The sequence below is a fragment of the Jatropha curcas genome, chromosome 5 (genome assembly GCF_041381405.1).
Source record: "Jatropha curcas cultivar XTBG-Jc1 chromosome 5, XTBG_Jcur_1.0, whole genome shotgun sequence".
In the NCBI taxonomy this organism is placed as follows: domain Eukaryota; kingdom Viridiplantae; phylum Streptophyta; class Magnoliopsida; order Malpighiales; family Euphorbiaceae; genus Jatropha; species Jatropha curcas.
This window is the reverse complement of record NC_143155.1, coordinates 28,390,686-28,413,824: the sequence shown is the minus strand read 5'-3', so window position 1 is coordinate 28,413,824 and position 23,139 is coordinate 28,390,686. Positions and strand designations below refer to the sequence as shown.

Below are 23,139 nucleotides of genomic sequence, written 5' to 3'. Positions count from 1 at the left end.
GCTTTGTATCACATGGAAAGAAACTTGCAGTAAATAGAATATAAAATGTGAGAAAATCGCCATCCTTCAACATTATATTTGGTTTGCTAAAAGATATGACTATCGCTTCGTAAAGGATAACATTTGGTTTATGCTTCGTAAAGATATGACTGTTTACAGTGGCACCTGGCTTGTGGTTGTTCCAACAGCCAAGAGGGTAACTGCCATCCATTGCAGATTAGAGAGCTTCCTCCTGAGGAACAGCCTAATCGGGAAACAGGTAAAATCTACTCATTTCCAAGCAGTAGACTAATGCAGGAAGGAAGAAAACAAAAAAATAAATAATCCGACAAAAAAAAAAAAAAAGCAATTATTAACCTGAATAAAATTCCAGTGGTGACAATCTTGAGATTGGCCATTATTTGGTAGGTAGATGTATCTAAATAAATCAAGGTTGCAAACTGAACATTGTTGTGGATCAAGTAAATGATGGAAGGAATAGGAAACAATCGAACAGTCTTCCAATCTGTAGTCATCTTTGGAAGAGGAAATTTCTGGCATTCCCTCCATAAAAGAAAACTAGAAACAAGAAGCTGGATAGTTGACGATAACACAAACCAACGTCTCACCATAATTCAAGTTCATAAAGCATATCGACCTAAATAAGAAATACCGACGTGGTGTGTAAGTACCTCAAGGAACAGTCGCATAGTCATACTTGTATTTCCCATTACTTTGAGATAACTTAGTTAAGATCCCCTGAAAATGAATAAAAAAATTGATATTGATTACTAAATTAGAAGCTGGAATTATCGGATAGACTTTAGAGTAACTAATCGTAATAGAAGATGAAGTGCTTCAGTGTTAGGGCTTGCGTTTGGCTGAAGACAATGTTTAGAATCAGTGAAATAATTAATAAGGAAAACAAATTAAGGTTTGGTATCCGATTGAACTTGTTTACCTGAGAGCTGGTGAAAATGGTGAGGAGAGAAGCAACAATGGACCACTGCATTTCTTTATTCTTCTCTGATCCTCCGAAGGCGAGCGAGACAGGAGAAAGCGCGAAAGACTGGTACTCGTTTACTACAGTGCCGGAGAGATTAACCGACCGGTATAGTGGAACGCCGCGCTTTGGCGTCCGATGAACGACGTCGTTTCGGCTAATTTCATACTAACGCAGTGCGTTAATTATATGGCTGGCTACTACCAACAGGGTTGGATCAAAAGGGTGGACTGCATCCAAAATCAGGGGTTGAAACGGGGAGAGATTTTTTTTACTTTATATTATATTTATTTCAAATCTGATATAATAATTCTAAATATTTATATTAATGTAATAGTTTAAATTAATAAATTAAACAATATATATTTATGGATAAATTTGTCTATAGTATAAAAAAATTATTTTTTAAAAAATTATTATAGTTTTATTTTTCTCATGCTCAGAAATACACTAGTTTAACTAAAAAATTGTTTTAATTAATCTGATGTAAGAGATGGGTTCATGCACAAGGAGTTAGATAAGTCATTCCCTATATTACTATAACTGGGATTAATCATCATCATCATTTTAATTAACAAACTAAAAAAAATCTGTAACGCGTAATTTAAGTTTAGATGCATTGTAATATTTGCGTGTGATTTTTAGTTTGGAGTTGGTTTTGTGTTTACATTTTTAGAGTAACTGAATCAAAATTCAGTTGCGGCTGCAAAAACCAAAACCAATGATGGTGGAAGCTAATTACAACAAAAATGGCAACGCAGGACCATAAACAAAAACAGACAACAATGAAAACAAAATGACAAGTATGGGTGCCAGATTATTCTCTTTTTTCCCTAAAAACTGCCATAATCAAACTCATCTTTCCTAGGATACAGATCAACATTTCCAGCAACATTTCGAAAATTCCAGAAATTATACGAAAATGCATTATATATGGCTTGATCAATTTTCTTTCTGATTTCAAATTAATAATTTGCTACTCCTATATTGTAGCGGTGGAGGAAATTGTTGATTTCTACAATATCTGGTAGAGATCAGCAATTTTCCTCCAAATAGTTACAATCAAAGACATTTCTCCTATTTTACATTTCTTTCCCGGTAAGTCAAATTTGTTTTTATTCTGCTTTTGTGGAAAAAAAAGAAAATTGCAATTTGTGATTCATTAATGTTGAATTTTGCACCGAATGCCCATCTGCAGAGAGAGCCAAAAAAGGTTGCAGAATGGAACAATTGAGGCAAATTGGAGAGGTGATGGGAAGTCTGAAGGCCTTGATGGTGTTTCGTGAAAATATCCAAGTTAATCAGAGACAATGCTGTTTATTGATTGATATATTTAATTCTGCATATGAAACGATTGCAGAAGAGATGAAGCAGAACTTAAAATTTGAAGAGAAACATACAAAATGGAGAATACTAGAACAACCATTAAGAGAAATTCATAGGATATTCAAAGAAGGAGAAGGTTACATTAAGCAATGCTTAGAAACAAGGGATTGGTGGGCAAAAGCTATTACACTTTATAAAAATACAGATTGTGTGCAGTTTTATATACACAATTTACTCACCTCCATGTCTATTGTTATTGAAGCAATAGAAACCGCTGGAGAATTTTCAGGGTTGGATCAGCATGAGATACAAAAGAAAAGAATTGTATACTCAAATAAGTATCAAAAGCAATGGAAAGACCCACAATTATTTCAATGGAAATTTGCAAAACAGTATCTTATTACTGATGATTTGTGTGAGAGATTTGATACAGTTTGGAAAGAAGATAGATGGATTCTTTGGAATAAAATTCAAGAAAATAAGGTTTCTTGCTCAACAAAACACGAGCGACAATTAACAGATGTTTTAAGAAGAAATTTGGATGGAACAGATATTCAAAATGGGAAGTTGTTACCTAGTTCGATATTAATTGGGTCTAAAGATTATCAGGTAAGGCGACGGCTTGGAAATGGGAGTCAACACAAAGAGATTTCATGGTTAGGTGAAAATCTTGCAATGAGACACTTCTTTGGTGATATCCAATCTCTTGTTCCTGAAATTTCTTCCTTGTTATCTCTTTCACATCCAAATATAATGCATTCCTTTTGTGGGTTCACCGATGAGGAAAAGAAAGAGTGTTTTCTTGTTATGGAACTAATGAGTAGAGATCTTTATAGCTATAACAGAGAGATTTGTGGGCCAAGGAAGAGAGTTCCATTTTCTCTTCCTGTTGCAGTTGATCTTATGCTACAGATTGCTAGAGGAATGGAATATCTCCACTCAAAGAAAATTTATCATGGTAGTTTAAACCCTTTTAATATTCTTGTTAAGCCAAGAAACATAAGCACAGAAGGGTATCTACAAGCGAAGGTTTCAGGATTTGGACTCTCATCAGTAAAAAAATTCTCTACAAAAAATTCTTTAAATCAGAATGGAAACCTCCTCCCATTTATTTGGTATGCACCAGAAGTTTTGGAAGAGCAAGAACAGACAGGAAGTGCAAGAAATTCCCAATACACTGAAAAATCTGACGTTTATAGTTTTGGAATGATTTGTTTTCAAATTTTAACAGGAAAAGTTCCATTTGAAGATAGTCATCTTCAAGGAGACAAAATGAGCAGAAATATTAGAGCAGGAGAAAGGCCATTATTCCCATTAAATTCACCAAAATACGTGACTAACTTGACAAAGAAATGTTGGCAAGCTGACCCAAATCAGAGGCCAAGTTTCTCATCGATCTGCAGGATTCTTCGTTACATGAAACGTTTCCTCGCTATGAATCCTGATTATAATAGAGAGATAGACCCACCAATGCCTGCAGTTGACTATGGTGATATTGAGTCAATTCTTCGCAGCAAGTTTCCATGTTGGGACGAAACTGATTCATCATCAACTATAAAGCAAATTCCATTTCAGATGTTTGTTTATAGAGTGTTTGAGAAAGAAAAACTAAGAGCAACCCAGAAAGAAACTTCAGAATCAGGAAGTGACGATAAAGCTTCAGTTAGTGGGGATGAAAATTTCAATTCTACTGATGATCCTTTCCCATTACCTTCTCCATTACCGTCCCCTACTGAGAGAAAGTTATCAACATCACCTAACAACATCAATAGAAAACCTTCCTTGTCCAAGAAATCGCCAGATGTGCGAAAAAGTAGACAAGCAGGTAAACCTCGGAACCTAATTCTTTTTCGATATATTTTACTGATCTTGTACTAATATATATATCTTTGGTTTTGTTTCACAGGGACGTCAAACTTATTACGTTCTAGACCTCCACAACTGATAACTCCAATTAGCCGAAATATGAGAATGAATTCAGAAAGCCAGCTAATGTTGATTCGTCCAAAAATTAGAACACCTACTGGTCCTGCATCAGATTCTGAGATATCGTAAACCTCTTTCAAGTCTATGTATTGTGTACCTTTGAGGAATATATCATTTCTAGTTCTAGATTGGATTACAATTTTATTAGATTTTGAATGTCCATTTACAAAATTGTCATAATTTTGTGAGGAAGTATGTCATCTCCAATCATTGTGTATGCGCATTATGTGTTTTCTGTTTAGCTATAGTTTTCTTTTTGATATTTCGGATTTATATTATTTCAGTTAAATTGATCAGTAGATTTTGTTATGAACGTTAGGTTTCAAGTCTGTTATCAGAATTTGGGTTTTATGTAGTTAGAAGTGTAAGTAAACCTTCTATCTTTTGACTTTGACGTAGTTTCTTAAGACCGTCTCAGTGTTCTTCCAGTTAACAAATTGCAAGGTTGTTTGCAGAATAACATTAGAAAACCCTATCTACAAATCGTGTGCTATACATTTATCGGAAGAGTAGTATCCCCAAATAACCGGACCAAATTGGAAAAAAAAAAAAAATTCAGAAAAGCCCACTGAAAAACTTACAATAATTTAAGCAATTAAACTTCAAACCCAGAAAAAAAAAAAAAAATTGCTTTTAGCAATTTCAAGGAGATGGGTTGAAAAATGGAGACTTTGATACCGATAAATAGTTTAAAAATCGTTGGACGATTGCGTCATTCCCTTGGGATCAATAAAAAAAAAAAAAAAAAAAAAAAAAAAAAAAAAAAAAAAAACCCCAAGATAAGGTTTGGTGGAAACGATGTCATTTCTTTTAAGATAAGAATAAGATACAAATAGTTAATTACAAAATACTAAAATTTATACTATATACCGATTTGAAGGTTATAACCTTACTTAAAATGACTGCACGCCTCAGCCACACAAATATACAGTTCTGAGGAGCAAACATTAAGGGAAGGGAAAAAAAAAAAAAAAAAAAAAAGCATCGAAGCATTTACATTCCTCTTCAACTAACTGTTGGATAATCAAATTGTTTAGTATGATCTTGCATTCTGTTAAAATTCTTTTTTGATCGCACAGCCTTTCAGTCTTGTCCAATTCAACCCACGCTTTTTGATTAACTCGTTTGGAAGAGCTCTAGCCAGAAGCCCGAAGAATCCTTCAATCTATAAGTCAAATGGTAACCCCAGAGGGAGGATTTCAAACTCAAAATCCATGTAACGGGTATATATATAATACATATACACGTCTTACTCCCTTTTGAGTTTTGATCTTCAAGGATTCACTAGCAGGATTGGCCAGGAATCCAATATTTGTAGCTCTTGGAAATTGGAAGCAGCACGGCGATTGAGAGTTGGCTACAAGCATATGCATGAAATGTGTAAGAAATAGCCCTGCTTTCTGGATAAATGCCGCAACTTCACACCATCTTTAATACTTTCATGTTTCCCGTTGAATTGGCAGCTACAACCATGTTTGACTTTTGTCTCCAACAGACACTCGAAACAAACTGTCCACTATCATCACAAATCTTGTTTCCAGAAATAGGATCAACATATCCAAATTTATAAGAAGTGATTGGCATTGGCAGGGATCGATGATAACAGTAAACCTGAGAAGCAATGCAGCTGGAAAAATCAGGATTGCACACACTTGTTCCTCAGTTTTCAAAGAAACAAATCTGCAATAATGTCTCGTAAAGCCATACAATGAAATGTGTCTCATTTGATTGTGATTTAATAGATATGCTTATAAATTACATGTGTGCTATCGGATAGATGAAACTTGAACAACCAAATTAAATTTCAAATTTTTATTAATCTAGAGATGTAAGCAAATTTACCTCATTAGTTTCCGAACCACATGCTATATATCCATCTAGGGTAGATAAACCAACAAAATTCTGAACATAAAAATTTCATAACAGTTAGAACCAACAAAACAGTCACGTGCTAAAAATATTGAACAGACATATGCTAGTGTAACCAACCTTCTCATTAGTGTGGCCACCAAATGTCAAGCGACAAGCACTGGAGGACAACCCAGTTGGACTAGTCTTGTAAAGATCCCAAAGCTTTAGAGTATTGTCTGTGGATGCAGAAATAAGGGTTTCTGCATCCAAAAATTTCACATAGCTAACAGTTTTTTCATGGCCAGCTAATGTGCACCAAGGAATTCTGGTATGCCGAAGATCATAGCAGTAGATCTTATAGTCAGCAGATCCAAAACATAACAAATGAGTAGAGGATGGAGAGAACTGAACACAACATGTATTGGCTGGATTCCAAATGGTATCTATAGAACCTCTCTGCAAAATAATCACATTCAAAATTCTTCTCACAACTCTAAAAATTTAAAATTTTTGCCAAGAAAAATTGGACTTTTAAGAAGTATCCCAAGATTAATGAAAGAATCAAAGGAACTTAGAGTCTACATGGGTTAAGTCCATTATCAGTAGTTAAGAGGATGTTCATTCTAGTAGATCTTATTGTCAGCAGTTTCAAACACTAGAAAATGACTAGAGAAGCCTAGAAGCGAATAAAGCATATCTGACTAAATTCCAAATGGTATCTATATAACCTCTCAGCAAAATAATTTTGGTCAAAAGGTTTCTCCCGTCTCTGAAAATCAAAACTATCATAAAGACATAATTTGAACTTTTGAGACGTATCCTCAAGTTCAGTACAAGAGTAAAAGGCATTTAAAGTCATCAATGGAATTAGAGAGTCAGAATGCTGGCTAACATGACCATGGAATATATTAATTCCATTGTCAACAGTTAAGGGTATTCGCACTACAAATGAAAAACTGACAATCCAATTCCATTCGTAAAGTAGACTGAGAAAATGGCTCTATCAAATTGTTCTTATGGCTTAAGCATATGCATCTAGGCAGAACAAAATTGATTAGAATTTTTTCCTCATAACTGCCATCAGTCAAAACAATCACTGGTTTGTTCCAACAACTCAGCATGTATGCGTGTGGGAATATAATTTTTTGTAAGTTGATACAGTTTGGCATGAGCAGCTTCAACTGCACGTGTGAGTGTGATGTGGGGAACACTGCAAGTCAATTGCCAAAGAACTTGACACCACAAACCTCATTAATGCTCCATAATTTCACAGAACAGTCATCACTTCCACTGGCAAACATCATAGGATCAGCAAGTGAAAAGTCTACAGACCATGCCCTCTTTTGGTGCTCTGTATACTGAGAGAACACTTGACCAGTGCCTGCATCCCACATCTGGATTCCATCCATACACATCATTAGCTATAAACAAAACAAAAGTTAAACAGGGTAAAACAATACTAATGGCAACTTGATCAGTGATCTTGAATAACTGCATCAACAATGTTCAACTTAATAATAACCACATCAGAGTAATAAATCTATCCATACATATATATATGCATATATGACAAAAAGGTCAGTCATAACTTGAAAATAAGTCCTTTCTTCGTAATATTATTTTACAATATGCTTAAAGACAAAACATAACAATTAAGTCTCATGATAAGAGTGTGGCTAGAGCAGCACTACCTCATTCATTTCCAAAGACATTTAAAGTTTCGTTCTACTTGCATTAAAATTATTAAATAAACTTGAGTTACAAATCTCAGGTAGTCAACAATGCAAAAGCTCCAAGAATGGCCTATTAATTAATGGTCTGGTAAGCATATACACTATTATAAATACAATGAAGGAAGCTGGGAGTAGAATTGAATGCCAGGGACAGGTAAACCACTTTTAGGGGGTAAATGTTTTTCAAGATGCAAGAACGACAGACCTGAATCACACCGTCATAATCTGCTGAAGCCAAATAGTTCTTGATGTAGTTGTTCCAGGAGACACAACTAAGCTTAGATTTGTTTGACATCTCAACCACAGGATAATGGATGTCTGTGGAATCATTTAACAGTGTGCCAAACTCAAAGACCTTGACCTTCTTTGATACTCCAGCGGCAGCAATGTATTCCTCATCACAGTCAAAACATAAAGAGCACAACACATTCGTAGAGCTCAAAGGATTTCCATTTTTAAGTGATCCACACACTTCAAACTTACTGTATCGAGCAAACTTGCATAAATCATCAAAAAAGGCTCCAAGGGGATCAATGGATTTTTGAATCACGTTTGATTCCTCATCATGGACAGCAGACAACCTAACTCGCCTCTTGAGAAAATCTTTATCACGGCGTGATGCAGAATAATTCGGACAGATTTGGGATCTCATGGAAAAATAGGCATTGTTAATCTGGTTGACATTTCCAATTGATTTTACCTGATTCATATCAGAGGCAAAAAATGATCTGGAAGTAGTAACTTCACTCATACCGATATGCAATCCTTGTTCTCTCACATCAGGAAATGGCTCTTCTGTCTGAGAGAAAACTGAGGAAATCCTCAAACAATGTCTTTTTTTCACTTCCTTAATATCTTCTTCCAACCACTCAATATGTTCAGTTAACTTGGAGGCATGAATCTGCTTTTGTTCTTTCAACAGATTGAGAAAATGAAGCAATAGCTCTGATTCAGTATCGTTGTTGTCAGGATATGTTGACACGTTCACAGAACATAATTCCTGGGATTGACATATTAATTCAGACTGCAGGATTTCCCTGTTCCATGCCAAAAAAGGACTCCGAAAATGTATCATGTTTAACAACACTTAAAACACATGCAAAATCTATGATGCATATATGCATTTGGCATACAAACTCAAGATGTAGCATATGAAATTACGCAGGTAGAACTGCATAGTAAATGAAATCCAAGAAACAAGGTAAAATAGGGCCTGAATACTTAATGTCGATCATTAAACAACTCATCTGGCCACAAAGGAGCAGAAACACTGTCCAAATAAGCAATTACAGCAGAGCATCTAAGCTGCAATTAAATAAATGGCTGAAGTTTACCACGTGGCTTTGTGTTCTTAGTTGCCAATGATCCACAGAATATCATGTGGCAAAATTAGAAGGATACAATAAAGAAACAGATGGCTTTAAAGAGTTATAAGGCAGGCTAATGAAAAACAGGAGGATTGGAAATTTTCACTTCCTTCAGACATAATCACCAATATATAAACATTGACAATAGTATGTGAAACAAATTCAGGAATTAACGGAATGTCAAACAATGACAGCACAAGGCAGCAGATAATGAAATGCAGACACCAGGATACCTTGTTGTTGGACGAGATGAAGGGTCAGGATGAAGAAACCAAAGACAAACGCCAGCTTCTTTTGGATTTTCAGAAAGAAAATTTGATGGTAGAATCCTATTGCGCAAATCCAGCATAACAGTAGAATGCATCTCGTGTGATTCAAACCAGATGAGCAACTGATGGAAACAAACCATGTTAGTTGAAAAGATAGACTGCCTACTTAATCCCTACTAAGGTACATATTTTTTGCATGGAATTTCCCTTATCTAGTTCCATGCAGGAGTTTTAAAAAAAGCTACAGCTCCATATGATGGTACAAAATCATAGTTCTTTCTGGCCAAAAAATATGCAATGTCATTTCTGAAGACAATTAGTCATTACTACATTGTTTGAAGTTCATCTCTACAAGGCCGTAAAGACAAAAATCTTGAATTAATTCTAGTTGACCTATGGGTGTCACTTTTCAAAAATGGCACAATAATCTCTAAACTCGAGTATCTTGGGATAAAGTCAGATTAAACACCAAGAAGAAATACCTGGTAATAAATTTCTAATACCTTCAGTCAAAAACTCACCTCAAAAAGAAGAACCCCGAGGCTGTAGATATTTGATGAAAAGGTGCAAATTCCTCCTTTCAGCTGCTCTGGACTCATATACCACTTTTCTTCGAATCGTACAGTCATAGAAAGAAACCGTTGTCTAGTTATCATATAAGAATTTTGGTAATTGGAATTGCTCCCAGACTGAATGTCAATATGATCAGTGACTTCTGCACCATATGCGCAAAAGTCAACTTCATCCAATGCCGTGGTTCTGAAGTCACAAGTAGATGCAAACTCAGAATGATGTCCAAAAGGCTTCATGTTGTCACTGATCTTTTGCTGTTTTGTGACTAAACTACTATATGTCACTGCATCTTGTTCCATTGGCCTTTTCTTAACAGAATCATGTAATATAGAAGCCTTCAATTCTCTCTTGGCAGAGAAACCAGTATACACAATCCTATTGGATGGCAACAAATTAAAACAGGATGGCCGTAGGTCTTGCAAAGCAACTCCTTGAGAGTGTGCTAAATCCACCAACTCCACAATTTGCCTAAAAATAAATAAGCTTTCTACTTTATCTTTTCTGTGACATCCAAGTTTCATCCACTCTCTCAAGTTGATCCCATAATGTAAAGATTCAGAACCAGATCCATCAACCATATGCAAAGGAAGCTGATTACTACTGGCACTTGATCTCATCAATGCATCAGAAGCTATCTTCCTTGCAGAACCCAATTTTCCATCACTATGACCCAAAACAGAACTACCAAATACAGCCTGAGCATCTCCGATTTTGCTGGAAGTTCCCTTACCCTTCAATGCTTTATTTACAGACAACTGAGAAATGCTAGAATTGACTAAGGTATTAAGCGGAGTATCTGTACCCTCATTACAGCTAGATACAATTCTCTTGTCAGTAGTCCTTAAACATGTAGAGACTTCATTAGTATCAAAAACACCATGTAAAGCCTTAAATCTAGAACCAGTAAGGGTAGCTAACTCAGACAGATTATGCTGCCATTGGCTTGTACTATTACTGAAAGGGATATTAACAAAGGAAAATTTAGGGGTTCTATAATTTCCTACAGTCAATTCAAGCACACTTCCCGCGGGATTCATAGAGCATGGGCTAGTCTGAGGAGGTTCAGATCCAGTGAAAGAAATTACACGTGTACTCAAATCCTTATCTTGTGTTCTACTTGTACCTCTATAATCATTGTTAGAACCCCTCAAAGGTGCACACACCATTGGTGATTCCAATACATTATTATTGTGGTCCTCCAATTTCAGAGGAATTTCACATCCTTTTGCTTGTAGCTCTCGATTCCCATCAGCAATCACTTCTTCCTCGTTTTGCTTCATGCTGCGAAAAGTAACCTCATTCAACAGATGATGCACAATTTGCTGCAGAGACTCAGTTCACTACTCTCAGTTAAACACGAAGAAGTAAAAAGGTGAGAAGAAAGCAGGAATGAAACCAGAGAAAGCAGAAATTGAATTTGAAAAAAGAAAAATTTAACAGAAAACATACATTCAAGTGGCGAACTAACAGAATAAAATAAAATAGTAAAATACAAATAAATTTTTTTAGAAAACAACTAAACACATCTGACTATTATCATAGAACAAGAGATCCTGTCTCACATTACTCGAAGAATAGAATAAAAAATTAAATAAATACCAACAAATGGAGCAGCAGAAGCATCAAGCAAGTACAATTTTTTTTTTTTTTTAATGAAGCAAAAGTCAATTTTATAAAGACAGCGGAAAGAAGAGAGCAAGGTCATTCATTTGTCATTTTAGTTCCTCAAATGGAAAATAAATATCTCTACCGCTTTCCACTTTGCACACAAACAGACCAATGAGAAAAGAATGTCACTTATAGTTTTTAAAAAAGTAAAAAAAAAAAAAAAAAAAAAAGCGTTGGAAGAGTAAGATATTTTATTATTTTTAAAACAATAAATTGAAATAAAATAAAAATTCAGAGTTTTTTAATTCAATTATTAGAATCACATGTCAATTTCCTCAACCGCCTTGACAAACCATTGAATTTGATAATGGAGAATGAATGGTATTCACGTAATTTCGATAAAAGCCAGTGGCTTTCTTTATCTATGTGAGCCCAAATCACGGAGAGAAATGAATGGAGTGGAATGAGCCGCGAGGGTGTAATTCGCGGCTCACACGTGCCATATTTGTTGTAACTTGTAAACAATGAGTCACACGCTCCTAGCCTATCAAATGATTGGTCCTAAAATAGACACATAGTGCTCGTCGTGGATTATCATCTCACGGATTCCGTGGGGGAAGGGCCCTTAATGGGCTGGGCCTCTTTGTCCAAATAATTCATCCCATATAATTTTAGCTTTGTTATTTTTTCTTTAAATTACAATTTGCATAAATATTTTAATTTTTTGTAATATCCTAATCCTACGAAGAAGTATTTTAAAAGAAAACAGAGAATTGATAGTTTATGCTTCATTCATTCAGCAACCAAAATTGATTACTCAATGCTGATCAGCTATCGTACTCAGCCCAGAAACCAACCAGGTCCATGAAAATTAACCCACTAACAAATAGTCCCGTCAAGTTTGATGACGTGGAATTGGAATCAATCCGAAATTCGACCAAGCTTTTGATTCCCGATATTTGATTTGAGTCAATTCAAAAACAAGTTCAAAATCAATTCAATTTGAGTTGGATTTTGATTCTGAATAGGAAAAGGCCAAAAAAAGAAAGAAAAATAACCGAAAACCGCAATTTGGAAAAAAAACATTGTGCCGCCGGAATCTAGGAGGTTTTATTATCAACCTAATTTGGGATCCCACCTTTCTTTTTTCTTCTTAAATTTTAAAATTTTGTGACTTTTCTTCTCCTCCTTCTCTTTTTTACAGCAGCCAATATATAAGATAGGGAACAGTATGCTCATACGATCTCAACAAAGAGGTTACGGATGATCGGACTCCAATCGTGGCCTGGCCAGGTTAGTTTTTCATTCATATTCCCTTTCTCTTCTGCTTTCGCTTTAGATTTTTTCATATCTAACTAAAATTTATATTCGATTTTTTTTTATTTTTTTAATTCTAAATTTGATTTAGCATTTATATCACCGATCTGCTATTAGATGGTGGATTTTGGGTCACAGTAAGATTTTTTTTTTTTTTCTTTCTCTTTTCGTTTTCTTTTTAGTTATCGATGATATTGCTTTTTAACACATAATTTGAAGCATTGCACCCAATGGGCAATGATCCGAATGCGCCAATAATCAAAAAACCATCTTTATTAATAATTATCATTTTTATATGCGAAGCAATGTTGATCTTGAATCTTGATGCAGAGTAAAATAAGCTAAGATGACTGATCTTGCAAAAGAAAATATTAATGAAATTGAGCCAGCAAAAGAATACAGGGAAGAGAGGGAGCGTGATGATGACGATGATGATGACGACGACGACGATGACGACTCTTTAGAGCAGCCAAACCCTAATTTTCTTCGGGAGATGAACCTTCTTATTACAGTTCTTTCCTTGGTTACTTTATCATCTGAAGATTGCATGGATTCAAGAGAGAACGAAGTAAAGAGTATTAAAAAAGATCATGAAGCTAAGGCTAGCATTTCAAGAACAAGCACCAGAAGACGAGACATACACGATGTCAAGTCTCTGGGAAGACGAGCACATAGGATCCAACCAATTATAAAGGACTGCAGGTATACTTATTTCTGTTTGTAACCTTTAACATGACAATTCTAATTTGACATTTGGAATTTTTACAAAGATATTTTCATTTGAATTCCAGGCATGGCAGAAAAATGTAAGAAGAGATGAAAGGATGCTGCCATGAATAGAACAAAAAAAAAAAAAAAAAAAAAAAAGAGCTGCTGTTTGAAGACTTGCACTGGCCTTTTTTAAAACGTATATTGCATAGTATACAGTAAATATATATTAAAACTATACTTTCTTATTTGTGATTACGTTATTGCTTTCTTCAGAAACTTTGTATAATAGCTTACAAAAATAATAGATATAGTCTTACGATTTAAGAGATTGTTTGGGGCTGAAATAATTTAACTAGGAGCATTTTGCCCCAAAAAACAAAAAAAGAAGTTATGGATCCAAACTTTGAAATGATTTTGCGGCTTCGAACCATTTTACCAAAATAAAAAATACTTCTGGATCTACTTTGAAATGATTTTGCGGCCCGAGCCGCCGATTGACTTTGTTTCAAAAGCCCCATGTACACAAAAGAAATGAAATTCAGAAAACCACGAGGTAATTTTCAAAGTTCAAGAAGAAATAAGATTTTTTTTTTTTTTAATTATTGCCAAAATTCAAGAAATCATAAGATTTTCTTTTTTTTTTTTCCTGCGTACAGGTTAAATTATGTATTTGGCTGATTCTTTAATATAAATGAATATTATGAAATTATTTGTAAATCCATACACATAAATGAAAGTTCATTTGAAATTCTTCCATTTATAGAATTATTACGTTTGAAGTCCAAACAAAAATAACTCTCTCAAATTCATCCATTATGCAAGTTTTTGACCAAAACCTTGTCAGGTGCACGAGTGGTCCTGATTTCCACCGTTCAAGTACACCTTTACAGGCAACCTCAATAAATGTTCAGCGGTTGATTCAAAACCTTTATGCAATGCAATGCCCATTTTCTTATAAATTCAATTTTTCAATATTCAGAAAGCAGATTGTTTATGCAAGATATAATTCTTTTACTTCATTCCATTCCGCCAGAGAATAATTCTTTTTCTAAAAAAAAAAAAAAAAGCACAGAGAGAGAAAGGGGCACCAATCAATAACTAGTTATTGCAAAGTAGAGACTTGAAGTAACTTTTCTCAATCCCAACTCTTATGGAGAGGCATCCAATAGCATTATGTGAGTTGTTCCCTCGACGTACTTATTGATACATGAATGAGAAGCTGATGAAAGCTACAGCATGTTCTCAGAGAAACAAAGTAGGAAAAACAATTTTATAAAACGAGCTTAAACACACGTTTAAACTCACTAGGAGAGAGAAATGTGGAAGAAAATTACCCTAGTTTGCCTTTCTCCCTATTCCCTTTTGACTACAAAAATAGCACACTTGTTTAAAAAGCATCAGGAAAGAGTAACAATTAATCTGATATTCTGACCTCAACTCCTAAAATGTCCTTCACCATCTCGTATGTTACAAATGCAATTGCTATAGATGGGACTACCTGAAAAAAAGAACAGAAATATTTGAATCATATATATGCAATCCTGAAAGTCATTAACCAATGAAATGCAAGAAACATAATGACTCACCTTTACAGAATTGGGTACCAAACCCTTGTACAATGCTCCAAAGCCTTCATGCCTAACAGTTTTCCTGAATGCATCAATCATGCCTGAATACTCGAGGGGGGCCTTGCTCCTCCCATCACCAGTGATAATGGAAGCAGCATCCTTCCATCCCACCATCTGCATCCGTCGGCGAATAACATCAAGAGGATAAGCAACAGTTTGGCCAACGGTTCCAGCAGCAGCCCCACAAGCAAGCCTTGTAGTCACACTTAAGTCAGAATCTTCAACTAGTCCAAATGGTTTAGCTTTAATCAACCAATCCTTTAGTGATTCATACACAGCAAAGTTGAGACCTACATATGGGATCTGCAAGCAAAAAACAGGTAGGTTATACAGAAGCATACATAGAAAAACCATTTTGTTCCTAACGTTAAATAAAAAATTCTGAATGGTTAAGTTATTACTTACTAACAATAGCAGAAGTATTAACTGTTGATCCATCATCAAGCAAATGGGAAGGAAAGCATTAAAAAGAAAAATCAATTTTTCAATTTTATTTTTTCCACTGATCATGCAAAATTTACTAATGGAGTTTATCAATAAACACAAAAACTATAAACCTTCAAAGGTAAAGCACACATCATAGCTGCATATACATATCGATCCCAGCAGTTCTACTATCATTTTCTCAATGAATGATAAGAAGACCAATGAGTTATCGTTGCATATATAATTTATCAATTAGGAAGTCATATGAATCACTGTAGCAGTCTTCCATAACATTTCTAAATTTACAACAAAAATAAATATATAAACAAATACCATGTCAAAAAAATAAAAACCATTACCATGTCCTTTCATCTGAAACACACAAATACAAAGAGAATGTTTTAATTTGTGAGACAAAACACCTAAATGTACAAGACGTCTATAATTATCAGAATAATCAGAGGCTTACATGCATATGAATCATGATATTTACCAGTCATCAGACTGCTTTGTTTTTCAATTATTCCTTTTACACATAGATTGAGAACTTCATATGCAATGTAACTTGAGGAAAGCATGACTTACAACTCCTATGACAGATGGAAGCCAGCCCTTGTACAGAGCCCGTGGACCTTCTTCCCGAAGCACAGTTGATAGAGCATGGAACATTCCTCTGTATTGATAAGGTGACTTCTCAGTCTGCCGAACAAGATAAATGAAAAATATGTTATATCACCATAATAAGTTTTTCCACGACTACAAAACAATAAAGATAAACAATTATTGTGCACAACCAAATTGGAAGGAGCAAAATCCAACTATTTTCTCTGAGAACATTTCTGAAAGAAAATGAAGTCTAAAAGAAAAATACCTGTACAGTTAGCCTGCCTCGTACCATATCCATAGGATAAGTTGCAGACATGGCAATTATCCCAGCACATGCTCCAGCTCCAAGGCGTAGAAGGGGAGTGAGCTGAGCATCTTCTGCAGGAAAATAACCGAAGGGCAAAATGGTTCAGATACCGGTATCTATCACGTGCCATATATGCCATATAACCCACTCAGTCTGAATAAAATATTAACTAGCCAGGCAAAGAAGTGCCTACAATATCTCTAAAACTTTCTTTTTAACAAATAAAAAACAAAATGACAATGCAACTAATTGATCACATACCATTGCCAGTTTGCTTTTGATACAGCCACAGTATTCCCCTGTCATAAGAATATACAGGAAAAATCAGGAAGAGGACAAAGATATTACTTGTGCACTGTGTCCAAATCAATTAAAACCTTTGAACCACAAATGATTGTGATTTCCAGTGATTGGAAAAGAAAAGGGCACCAAGCCTAGATGACATGCATGGTAATAGAACCAAAGAACCCAGCTAAACCTTCCTATGAAAACAATTTTATAAAGATAGAAACATCACTTACCCATGATACAGAATGAATAAAAGAAATTCAGCGTCCAGATATCTGCTATAATTACTAATTAAGCTATCAAATCTAAATAATTTATTTTGCCCCCATAACTACTGGTTATAAAAATGTCAGTGACATTATGAATTCAACAGATGACACCATTTTTCTTGCAGATGATGGACTAAAGCACACTCATTATCATTAAATATAAGCAGCAAGTTGCATTTCCACCCACATCACAAAACTAAACACATTCAGCAAAATACAACAATCATCTAAGATGGTGATTTAGACATTAAATGCCTGTTCAACCAATGAAATTTAGAATTTTCTAGGAAACATACTTGGAAGCTTCCTCATAGCTGAAGAACTTCACTGCTGAGTTTGGGACTATTCGAGCACAGTTAGTACCATTGCCTTTAAATAGTCCACGAAAACCCTCAGTTCTCCATATGTATCTCAACCCTTGAATAGTTCCATTGTATTTTATGCTGTGGGGATTTTGAACCTGCACAACACAGAATATGAATAGATACAGAAGAAAACATTCATATGCACTAAATTAAATGGAATAACAACTTTGAATGATCTAACCTGTAGTAATATCTTCAACCTTTCCAATGGAGCAACAGTTGTACGTGACCTGAAAAAGCATTTGAATGTTTCAGTAGTCAAAGATCATCCTAGGAGTAACATAGGGAAGCATAAACTGTGCCAGCTGCAAAAATATTTTAAGGGAATTCCTCAAGGGAAAAACTTTAGGAACCTTAGATGGTATTTCCTAAACCAGAAACAAATATAACCTTCAAGTGCGAGACCAACCATTCCACTTTAGTCACGAAAATAATAGACTCAGAGGACTAGCTCTATTCTAAACATAATAATACTGGAAATAAAATTTAAAAAAGTAAATGATAGAAGCAAAAAAAAAAAAGTGAGATGTAACATGAGTCCTTATATGTCATTGTAATACAAGGAACGCAAAATTCAACCGTAATATCATAGATATGAATACTTACATCATAAATACAACAAAGTCTCAAAACATAAGCCTGAATGATTAGTAATTACATGCAGTGTTCAGAGAACCTCGATAACAATACAAGACTTTTCAGGAGAGAGAAACTTTCTAATTTTCTGATTCAATTATTATGAGAATAAAACAATTCGCCCCCACCAAGCAAAAAAAAAAAAAAAACGATTTATGGTATATATCATCTCTGCCTATTCTTCTCACCCAGAGAGGGAAATATATGCATCGAGTTCAAATTTTTTAGATGTGAAATTTTCAACTTCTCTTGAGAACCAAATCGATCAAACTCATAATACTTCCAAAGAACCAATAAACAAACAACAATAACTTTCTCATAGCAACTTATTACTTGCATACTAAGGTTGTACACCGCAAATGCAGCATAGAAAAATGGTTTTTTTTTTTTTTTTTCTCATGTATTATTAATTTAGCATAGTTTTGCAGGCTAATATCCCATCTTGGCTAAGAATACCGCAATATATTCCTTCCCCTGTTTTCAAATCATGCAGATAAATCATTAATTAACAAACGTTTTACTTGGAAACAAAAAAACTCGAATTTTTTACGAAGGAGCAAATGAACAAAGAATATTGAACCCGGCCTCCTCTAAACAATTCAATCTTCCTCTAACAGAAAATGCAAATGAATAGGAAAATAATTTGCAGCGAAACCATTACTTATGAACAACCGAGAAGGGCGGAAGGACTTACACTCCACCAGCGACACCACCCGCGACGAGAGATTTGCAGATACTGAGAACAGCATAGCTAGGGGCCTTCACTCCCTCCCTAGCCAGCTTAGCCTCCTCCGCTAGATTAACGATCGTAGTCACAGCCGATTTGCTAGTCTTTACATCCTCAGAGGCCATCGATCACTAAAACCCTAATAAAAGTCCCAAAGAAAAAAGATCTCTCTTTCTCCGACGATCGATCAGGTCGGGCCTTAATGTCGCGCTTTTATGGGACAGCGAGTCTCTGCATTTCTCTCCGTAGCCCAAAACAGTGTCGTAGTGACTGGTGGCGGGCGACGGCTCTTGGGAGAGGAGACAGTGAGGTCTCAACTATGGGTTTGCAAGTAAGTGCGTGCGTGCGTGCACAAGAGCGTGAAGCGAGTGATGACAGGTGATGGCGTCTCTTCTTCTGTCTGTATCTTCTATGATTTGCTAGTGTGGTTACCAAATTGGAATTTGCCGTTTGTTGGTGTCCACGTGGAATTGGAGAAGCTTGTAGGTGGTCTCGCGCCTATTTAAGGTAGATGAATGTCTCCAATCAGATCTTGGAGGCCAAACAATGTGGACGTAAGATAGTAATTAATTAGAATTAGGCTTAGTTAAAGTGAAGTAGGGAACATTATATGATGATGGGCTGCCTGGATCTAAGGGTATTTAACAAAAAAGGTCTATAAATAGAAACCTAACGAGCACTAAACAATAAACAGTCAGATATACGTACGGTTTCTTTTTACTGCTTCTGTTTTGCATTGGGGCCCACCAGAAAGATAACGGAAACCTAACGATTGTGGTTGAGCAGTTGGACGGCGTTCAAAGCTACACACGTCATCGCAAAGGATAACTCTCTGTTTGGTTGGAAGGACGGGAAAAGGGAAGCAAGAAAAGAAGTAGTTGCGGATTTCTTTCCTCGACCGACCGAAACTTATAAATAAAAAAATAAATAAACAGAAAAAAAATTAAAAATCCATAGACTATGTACTTTCATTGCAAACTTGTTTTTACGAGGAATGTTGTACTTAACTTGGTTGGCTTTCTTCATTTTTTAAGTTTCAGTGCTAACAAAAATCTTAGTGACTGGGCTTTCATATGGGCCATCTGCTATTACAGAGATGGGGTAGATGACATTAAGTTCAGTCCAAAAGAAAAAAAAAATGATCATTAAGAAGGAATAATGGGCCACAGCCCAATACAGGCAAAACCCCAAAGAATTAAAGTAGAGATGCTTTTGAGGATTATTTTTATGCTGTGGGGAACTAATTGAAATGATTAGTAAAAAGAATAAAAGTAATTGAGGACGTTGATGCATGCATTCCATGAATGTAGGTTTCAAAATCAGCCGCCATATATCTAAGTTCAGACAAGAGTGAGAATTATAATGTCGAAGGACGAGTAGCTTTTTTACCCATTTGGTTTCAAATTCAAATTGAAATGCCAATTTTTGGCTGCCAACATCGCTCACGGATTTGGGTTGGCTCAAAGGAACCTACTTTTTACTTTTTACTTTTTACTTTTTACTGTTCACAGCTAGATATATTTGTCTGGTCACCCAACAATAGAATATGCATTAATTAAAAATAATATCATTGAATATACCAAGTCAACTTGGTAATTAGTCTTTTAATTCTCTTAATAATAAAGAAATTTATACTGTGAATGTGAAACGAATAAAAAAAAAAAAAAAAAAAAAAGTAGAGGAATCTTTCAACTTATAATTTTATTTTTTTAGTATGGGTGTAATGATGGTTAGGCACACGCTTATAACTTATTCAACCACTATGTTTTTTAGTGAGTTGAAAGAAATTGTTTTTTCAATTTCAAAATCATTTTCTTTCTTCCCTTATTTTTCTTCAAACCAAAAATTTTCATGTCGAATTTATCAGTAGAAAAATTTTCAAACCAAAAATTTTTTAGTTCAAAATGAGAGTATTTGTGCACATAAATAAAAACAATAAAGTAGTACCAAATGAAAATTATTTGTTTATTTATTGGAGAAAAACATCTAATAATTATCCATTATATTATATAATATTTAAAATAATTCTGGCTCATAGATGATAACCATGTTCTTTCAATGCAAGGACAAAGGAAAGGACCGTTTTCTTAGACACCAAACAGTTGTCTTAAGTTTTAAATAATATAGTTGGCAGGTTGCCATTTGGAATTCAGTCGAAAAGAACAAACGTAAGAGACCCAAAAAACATGTAAGGATAATGTTAAAGATGAGTGCTTTTAAATTGACCCATTAGCTTGTAATTTTAATATGCAGCTTACTTAATCATAATATTCCACTAATCAAGAAAATTATCCATTCGTAAATGATGATGAAGACCATTAACATAAAGTTAATAAGAAAAAGCTAAACCAGTCAATGTAGAACCAAATTTTCTGGCAATAATAGTGTGTGCATATACTTCCAATGTGGTCGGTTCTTAAAGCAAAAGATGGTTCTTGCTGGTATAAAAAATTGTTAGAACACCAACAAAAAGGGAAGAAAGGGAAAGAAATGGCCATATGCTGAAGATAATCCAACAACATGTATCACGTGAAATATATCTTTTTGGCTTTTTATGGACATGTACCGAGTTTGCAGCCGAAATGGAATAGTCTATGGATCACGTGCACCTCTTCCTTTGGATGATTGTTCTTTTTCTTTTCTTATTTTCATTTTTTTTAGAGATATTTTGAATTAATAAAATATATACATAAATTTATGGGATTCTGTAATTTGTGGAATAAATAGATTCTATTTATTTTGAGAAAAAAAAAAAAAAAAAACCATTTATCTATGTAAGGCATGACGTTAATATGTGTATCTTTCAATTGGATAGCCAACTATCTTTGTGTCCCACAAGAATCTCACTAGCAAATGACTGAACGAAAATTTCAGGCGCCGTTATTAAAAAATAAACTAAAATTTTATTAATTTTAATTTTATTATATAATTTTAAGAATCAAAATTTATATTCTTTATGAATTATTGGAATTTAAACATGTAATTTCACAATCCTAAAAGTAAATTAATGTCACTGAATTAAAATTTTCGAAAATTAACAGTATTAAGTCAATCTGTTTTTACTTTAATGTTGATAGATCATGAAACTGCAACTAGTCTAGCAATTTCATGTCATCAAGTTCATCACTCTCCATTAAATTAAGGACATACATATGTACAGTTCTGGAACCCGATTGGAAGATTTTGCACTGAGAAAGACAGCACTTAGCCACATACAAAGTGCATAATTTATCTCGACTAAATCATTTCCTTCCTGCCTATTTGGATCGTGCGTGGCAACCACAACAGCGCCATAGCGGCAAAGCCCACCACAGGCCTTTTTTCACGCCTCCACTGTTCTGCGATTCTTGTACTGTCATTATATTTTCTCACCACCAGCGACTTTGATATTGACTTGTAAGGTCCTTAAACTGTTTCTACGTTCCAAACAATTAACCATAATAGTCTGACAACTGGCAATCTCTTCAATCAAATTCAGTTGCTGTAGGTAAATTGTATTGTAACTTCTGCTGTATCCACACATTTCACCAATTAATTTTATGGTCTGTGTGAATAAATAAAAATAGAAATTTAGTAAAAAATAAAGTTTCCGGTTCAAAATACAAATTACAACTTGAAATAAAAGATAATCCTGAATTAGCATTGTCTACGACTATAAGTAATGCAACTAAAACTCTCGTAAAGAGTGTAATTCTGGCAAAAGATGCACGCTGAATGTAAATAGCAAAGGGATATTCACTTGTTTTTTATAATTATTAGTAAGGAAGAGAAGATAAAGATTTGGGATTTGTAGGTACAATGTCTATATTAGATGACTACATTCTGTGTCTGCAAAGTCCAAAGTAGAAAGAAAGGCATATTTTCAGAACGGCAAAAACAGATATGCACTTTGAAAAAGGGCTGCCTTTTTCCAAAATTCCCAAATCATTACTGTTATAAACTGTGATCTCTACACTTTCTCTTTTAGATACCTTCACCTCGTGTAGCTTTCTGATTCAAAAGCATTTGTGTAATATCTATTTGGCTGTAAATAATTGCTCACACTGTTGAGAATCAAATATTTGTCTTACAGTCTCCAAAATCAAATCATTGTCATTTGAGATTTTACATTATCACTGTCGAAAATCAAATCATTATTAACTTTTCTATGATTAATTGATAATT

At 34.6% G+C, this 23,139-nt stretch overlaps 4 protein-coding genes across 6 annotated transcripts; 2 read left to right on the top strand and 2 right to left on the bottom strand.

Moving 5' to 3' along the window:
• Positions 1-1,634: 1,634 nt before the first annotated feature.
• LOC149496513 (uncharacterized) lies at positions 1,635-4,587 on the top strand. The gene is made up of 3 exons (XM_089721098.1): positions 1,635-2,080; positions 2,181-4,133; positions 4,215-4,587. Exons 2-3 carry the CDS (start codon positions 2,204-2,206, stop codon positions 4,361-4,363), a joined length of 2,079 nt encoding a protein of 692 aa, XP_089577224.1. The 5' UTR covers positions 1,635-2,080; positions 2,181-2,203; the 3' UTR covers positions 4,364-4,587.
• A 492-nt stretch (positions 4,588-5,079) lies between these two features.
• SPA1 (SPA (suppressor of phyA-105) family protein) lies at positions 5,080-11,854 on the bottom strand. The gene is made up of 7 exons (XM_089721123.1): positions 10,036-11,854; positions 9,479-9,636; positions 8,084-8,915; positions 7,393-7,539; positions 6,284-6,601; positions 6,137-6,196; positions 5,080-5,905 (listed from the first exon to the last, which is right to left on the bottom strand). The coding sequence occupies exons 1-7, from the start codon at positions 11,365-11,367 to the stop codon at positions 5,714-5,716; spliced, it is 3,039 nt and encodes a 1,012-aa protein (XP_089577249.1). The 5' UTR covers positions 11,368-11,854; the 3' UTR covers positions 5,080-5,713.
• A 792-nt stretch (positions 11,855-12,646) lies between these two features.
• Positions 12,647-14,052, top strand: LOC105642880 (uncharacterized). Of its 3 annotated transcripts, none has more exons than XM_012227863.4 (4): positions 12,647-12,802; positions 12,900-12,988; positions 13,343-13,714; positions 13,804-14,052. In XM_012227863.4, the coding sequence occupies exons 3-4, from the start codon at positions 13,359-13,361 to the stop codon at positions 13,820-13,822; spliced, it is 375 nt and encodes a 124-aa protein (XP_012083253.1). In that variant the 5' UTR covers positions 12,647-12,802; positions 12,900-12,988; positions 13,343-13,358; the 3' UTR covers positions 13,823-14,052. The 3 variants fall into 3 exon arrangements, with proteins under 3 accessions (XP_012083253.1, XP_089577248.1, XP_037496597.1); XM_089721122.1 differs by having other exon boundaries at positions 12,658-12,802; positions 12,903-12,988; XM_037640669.2 differs by lacking the exon at positions 12,647-12,802 and having other exon boundaries at positions 12,826-12,988.
• Positions 14,053-14,806: 754 nt separating this feature from the next.
• On the bottom strand, positions 14,807-19,462 carry ADNT1 (adenine nucleotide transporter 1). Its single transcript, XM_012227862.4, has 8 exons — positions 18,943-19,462; positions 17,794-17,842; positions 17,544-17,707; positions 16,952-16,989; positions 16,649-16,761; positions 16,363-16,476; positions 15,310-15,654; positions 14,807-15,221 (listed from the first exon to the last, which is right to left on the bottom strand). Exons 1-8 carry the CDS (start codon positions 19,098-19,100, stop codon positions 15,138-15,140), a joined length of 1,065 nt encoding a protein of 354 aa, XP_012083252.1. The 5' UTR covers positions 19,101-19,462; the 3' UTR covers positions 14,807-15,137.
• Positions 19,463-23,139: the final 3,677 nt, after the last annotated feature.

Coding starts and splice junctions, on each gene's coding strand:
- ADNT1 (XM_012227862.4), bottom strand. CDS start 19,100: ATGGCCTCTGAGGATGTAAAGACTAGCAAATCGGCTGTGACTACGATC. Junction 17,843..18,942: donor GGTGGTGTCGCTGGTGGAGT/GTAAGTCCTTCC, acceptor ATGCTTTTTCAG/GTCACGTACAACTGTTGCTC. Junction 17,708..17,793: donor GGTTGAAGATATTACTACAG/GTTAGATCATTC, acceptor TGTGTTGTGCAG/GTTCAAAATCCCCACAGCAT.
- SPA1 (XM_089721123.1), bottom strand. CDS start 11,367: ATGAAGCAAAACGAGGAAGAAGTGATTGCTGATGGGAATCGAGAGCTA. Junction 6,197..6,283: donor GTGGCCACACTAATGAGAAG/GTTGGTTACACT, acceptor TTTTATGTTCAG/AATTTTGTTGGTTTATCTAC. Junction 5,906..6,136: donor GTGGTTCGGAAACTAATGAG/GTAAATTTGCTT, acceptor ATTGCTTCTCAG/GTTTACTGTTATCATCGATC.
- LOC105642880 (XM_012227863.4), top strand. CDS start 13,359: ATGACTGATCTTGCAAAAGAAAATATTAATGAAATTGAGCCAGCAAAA.
- LOC149496513 (XM_089721098.1), top strand. CDS start 2,204: ATGGAACAATTGAGGCAAATTGGAGAGGTGATGGGAAGTCTGAAGGCC. Junction 4,134..4,214: donor GCGAAAAAGTAGACAAGCAG/GTAAACCTCGGA, acceptor TTTGTTTCACAG/GGACGTCAAACTTATTACGT.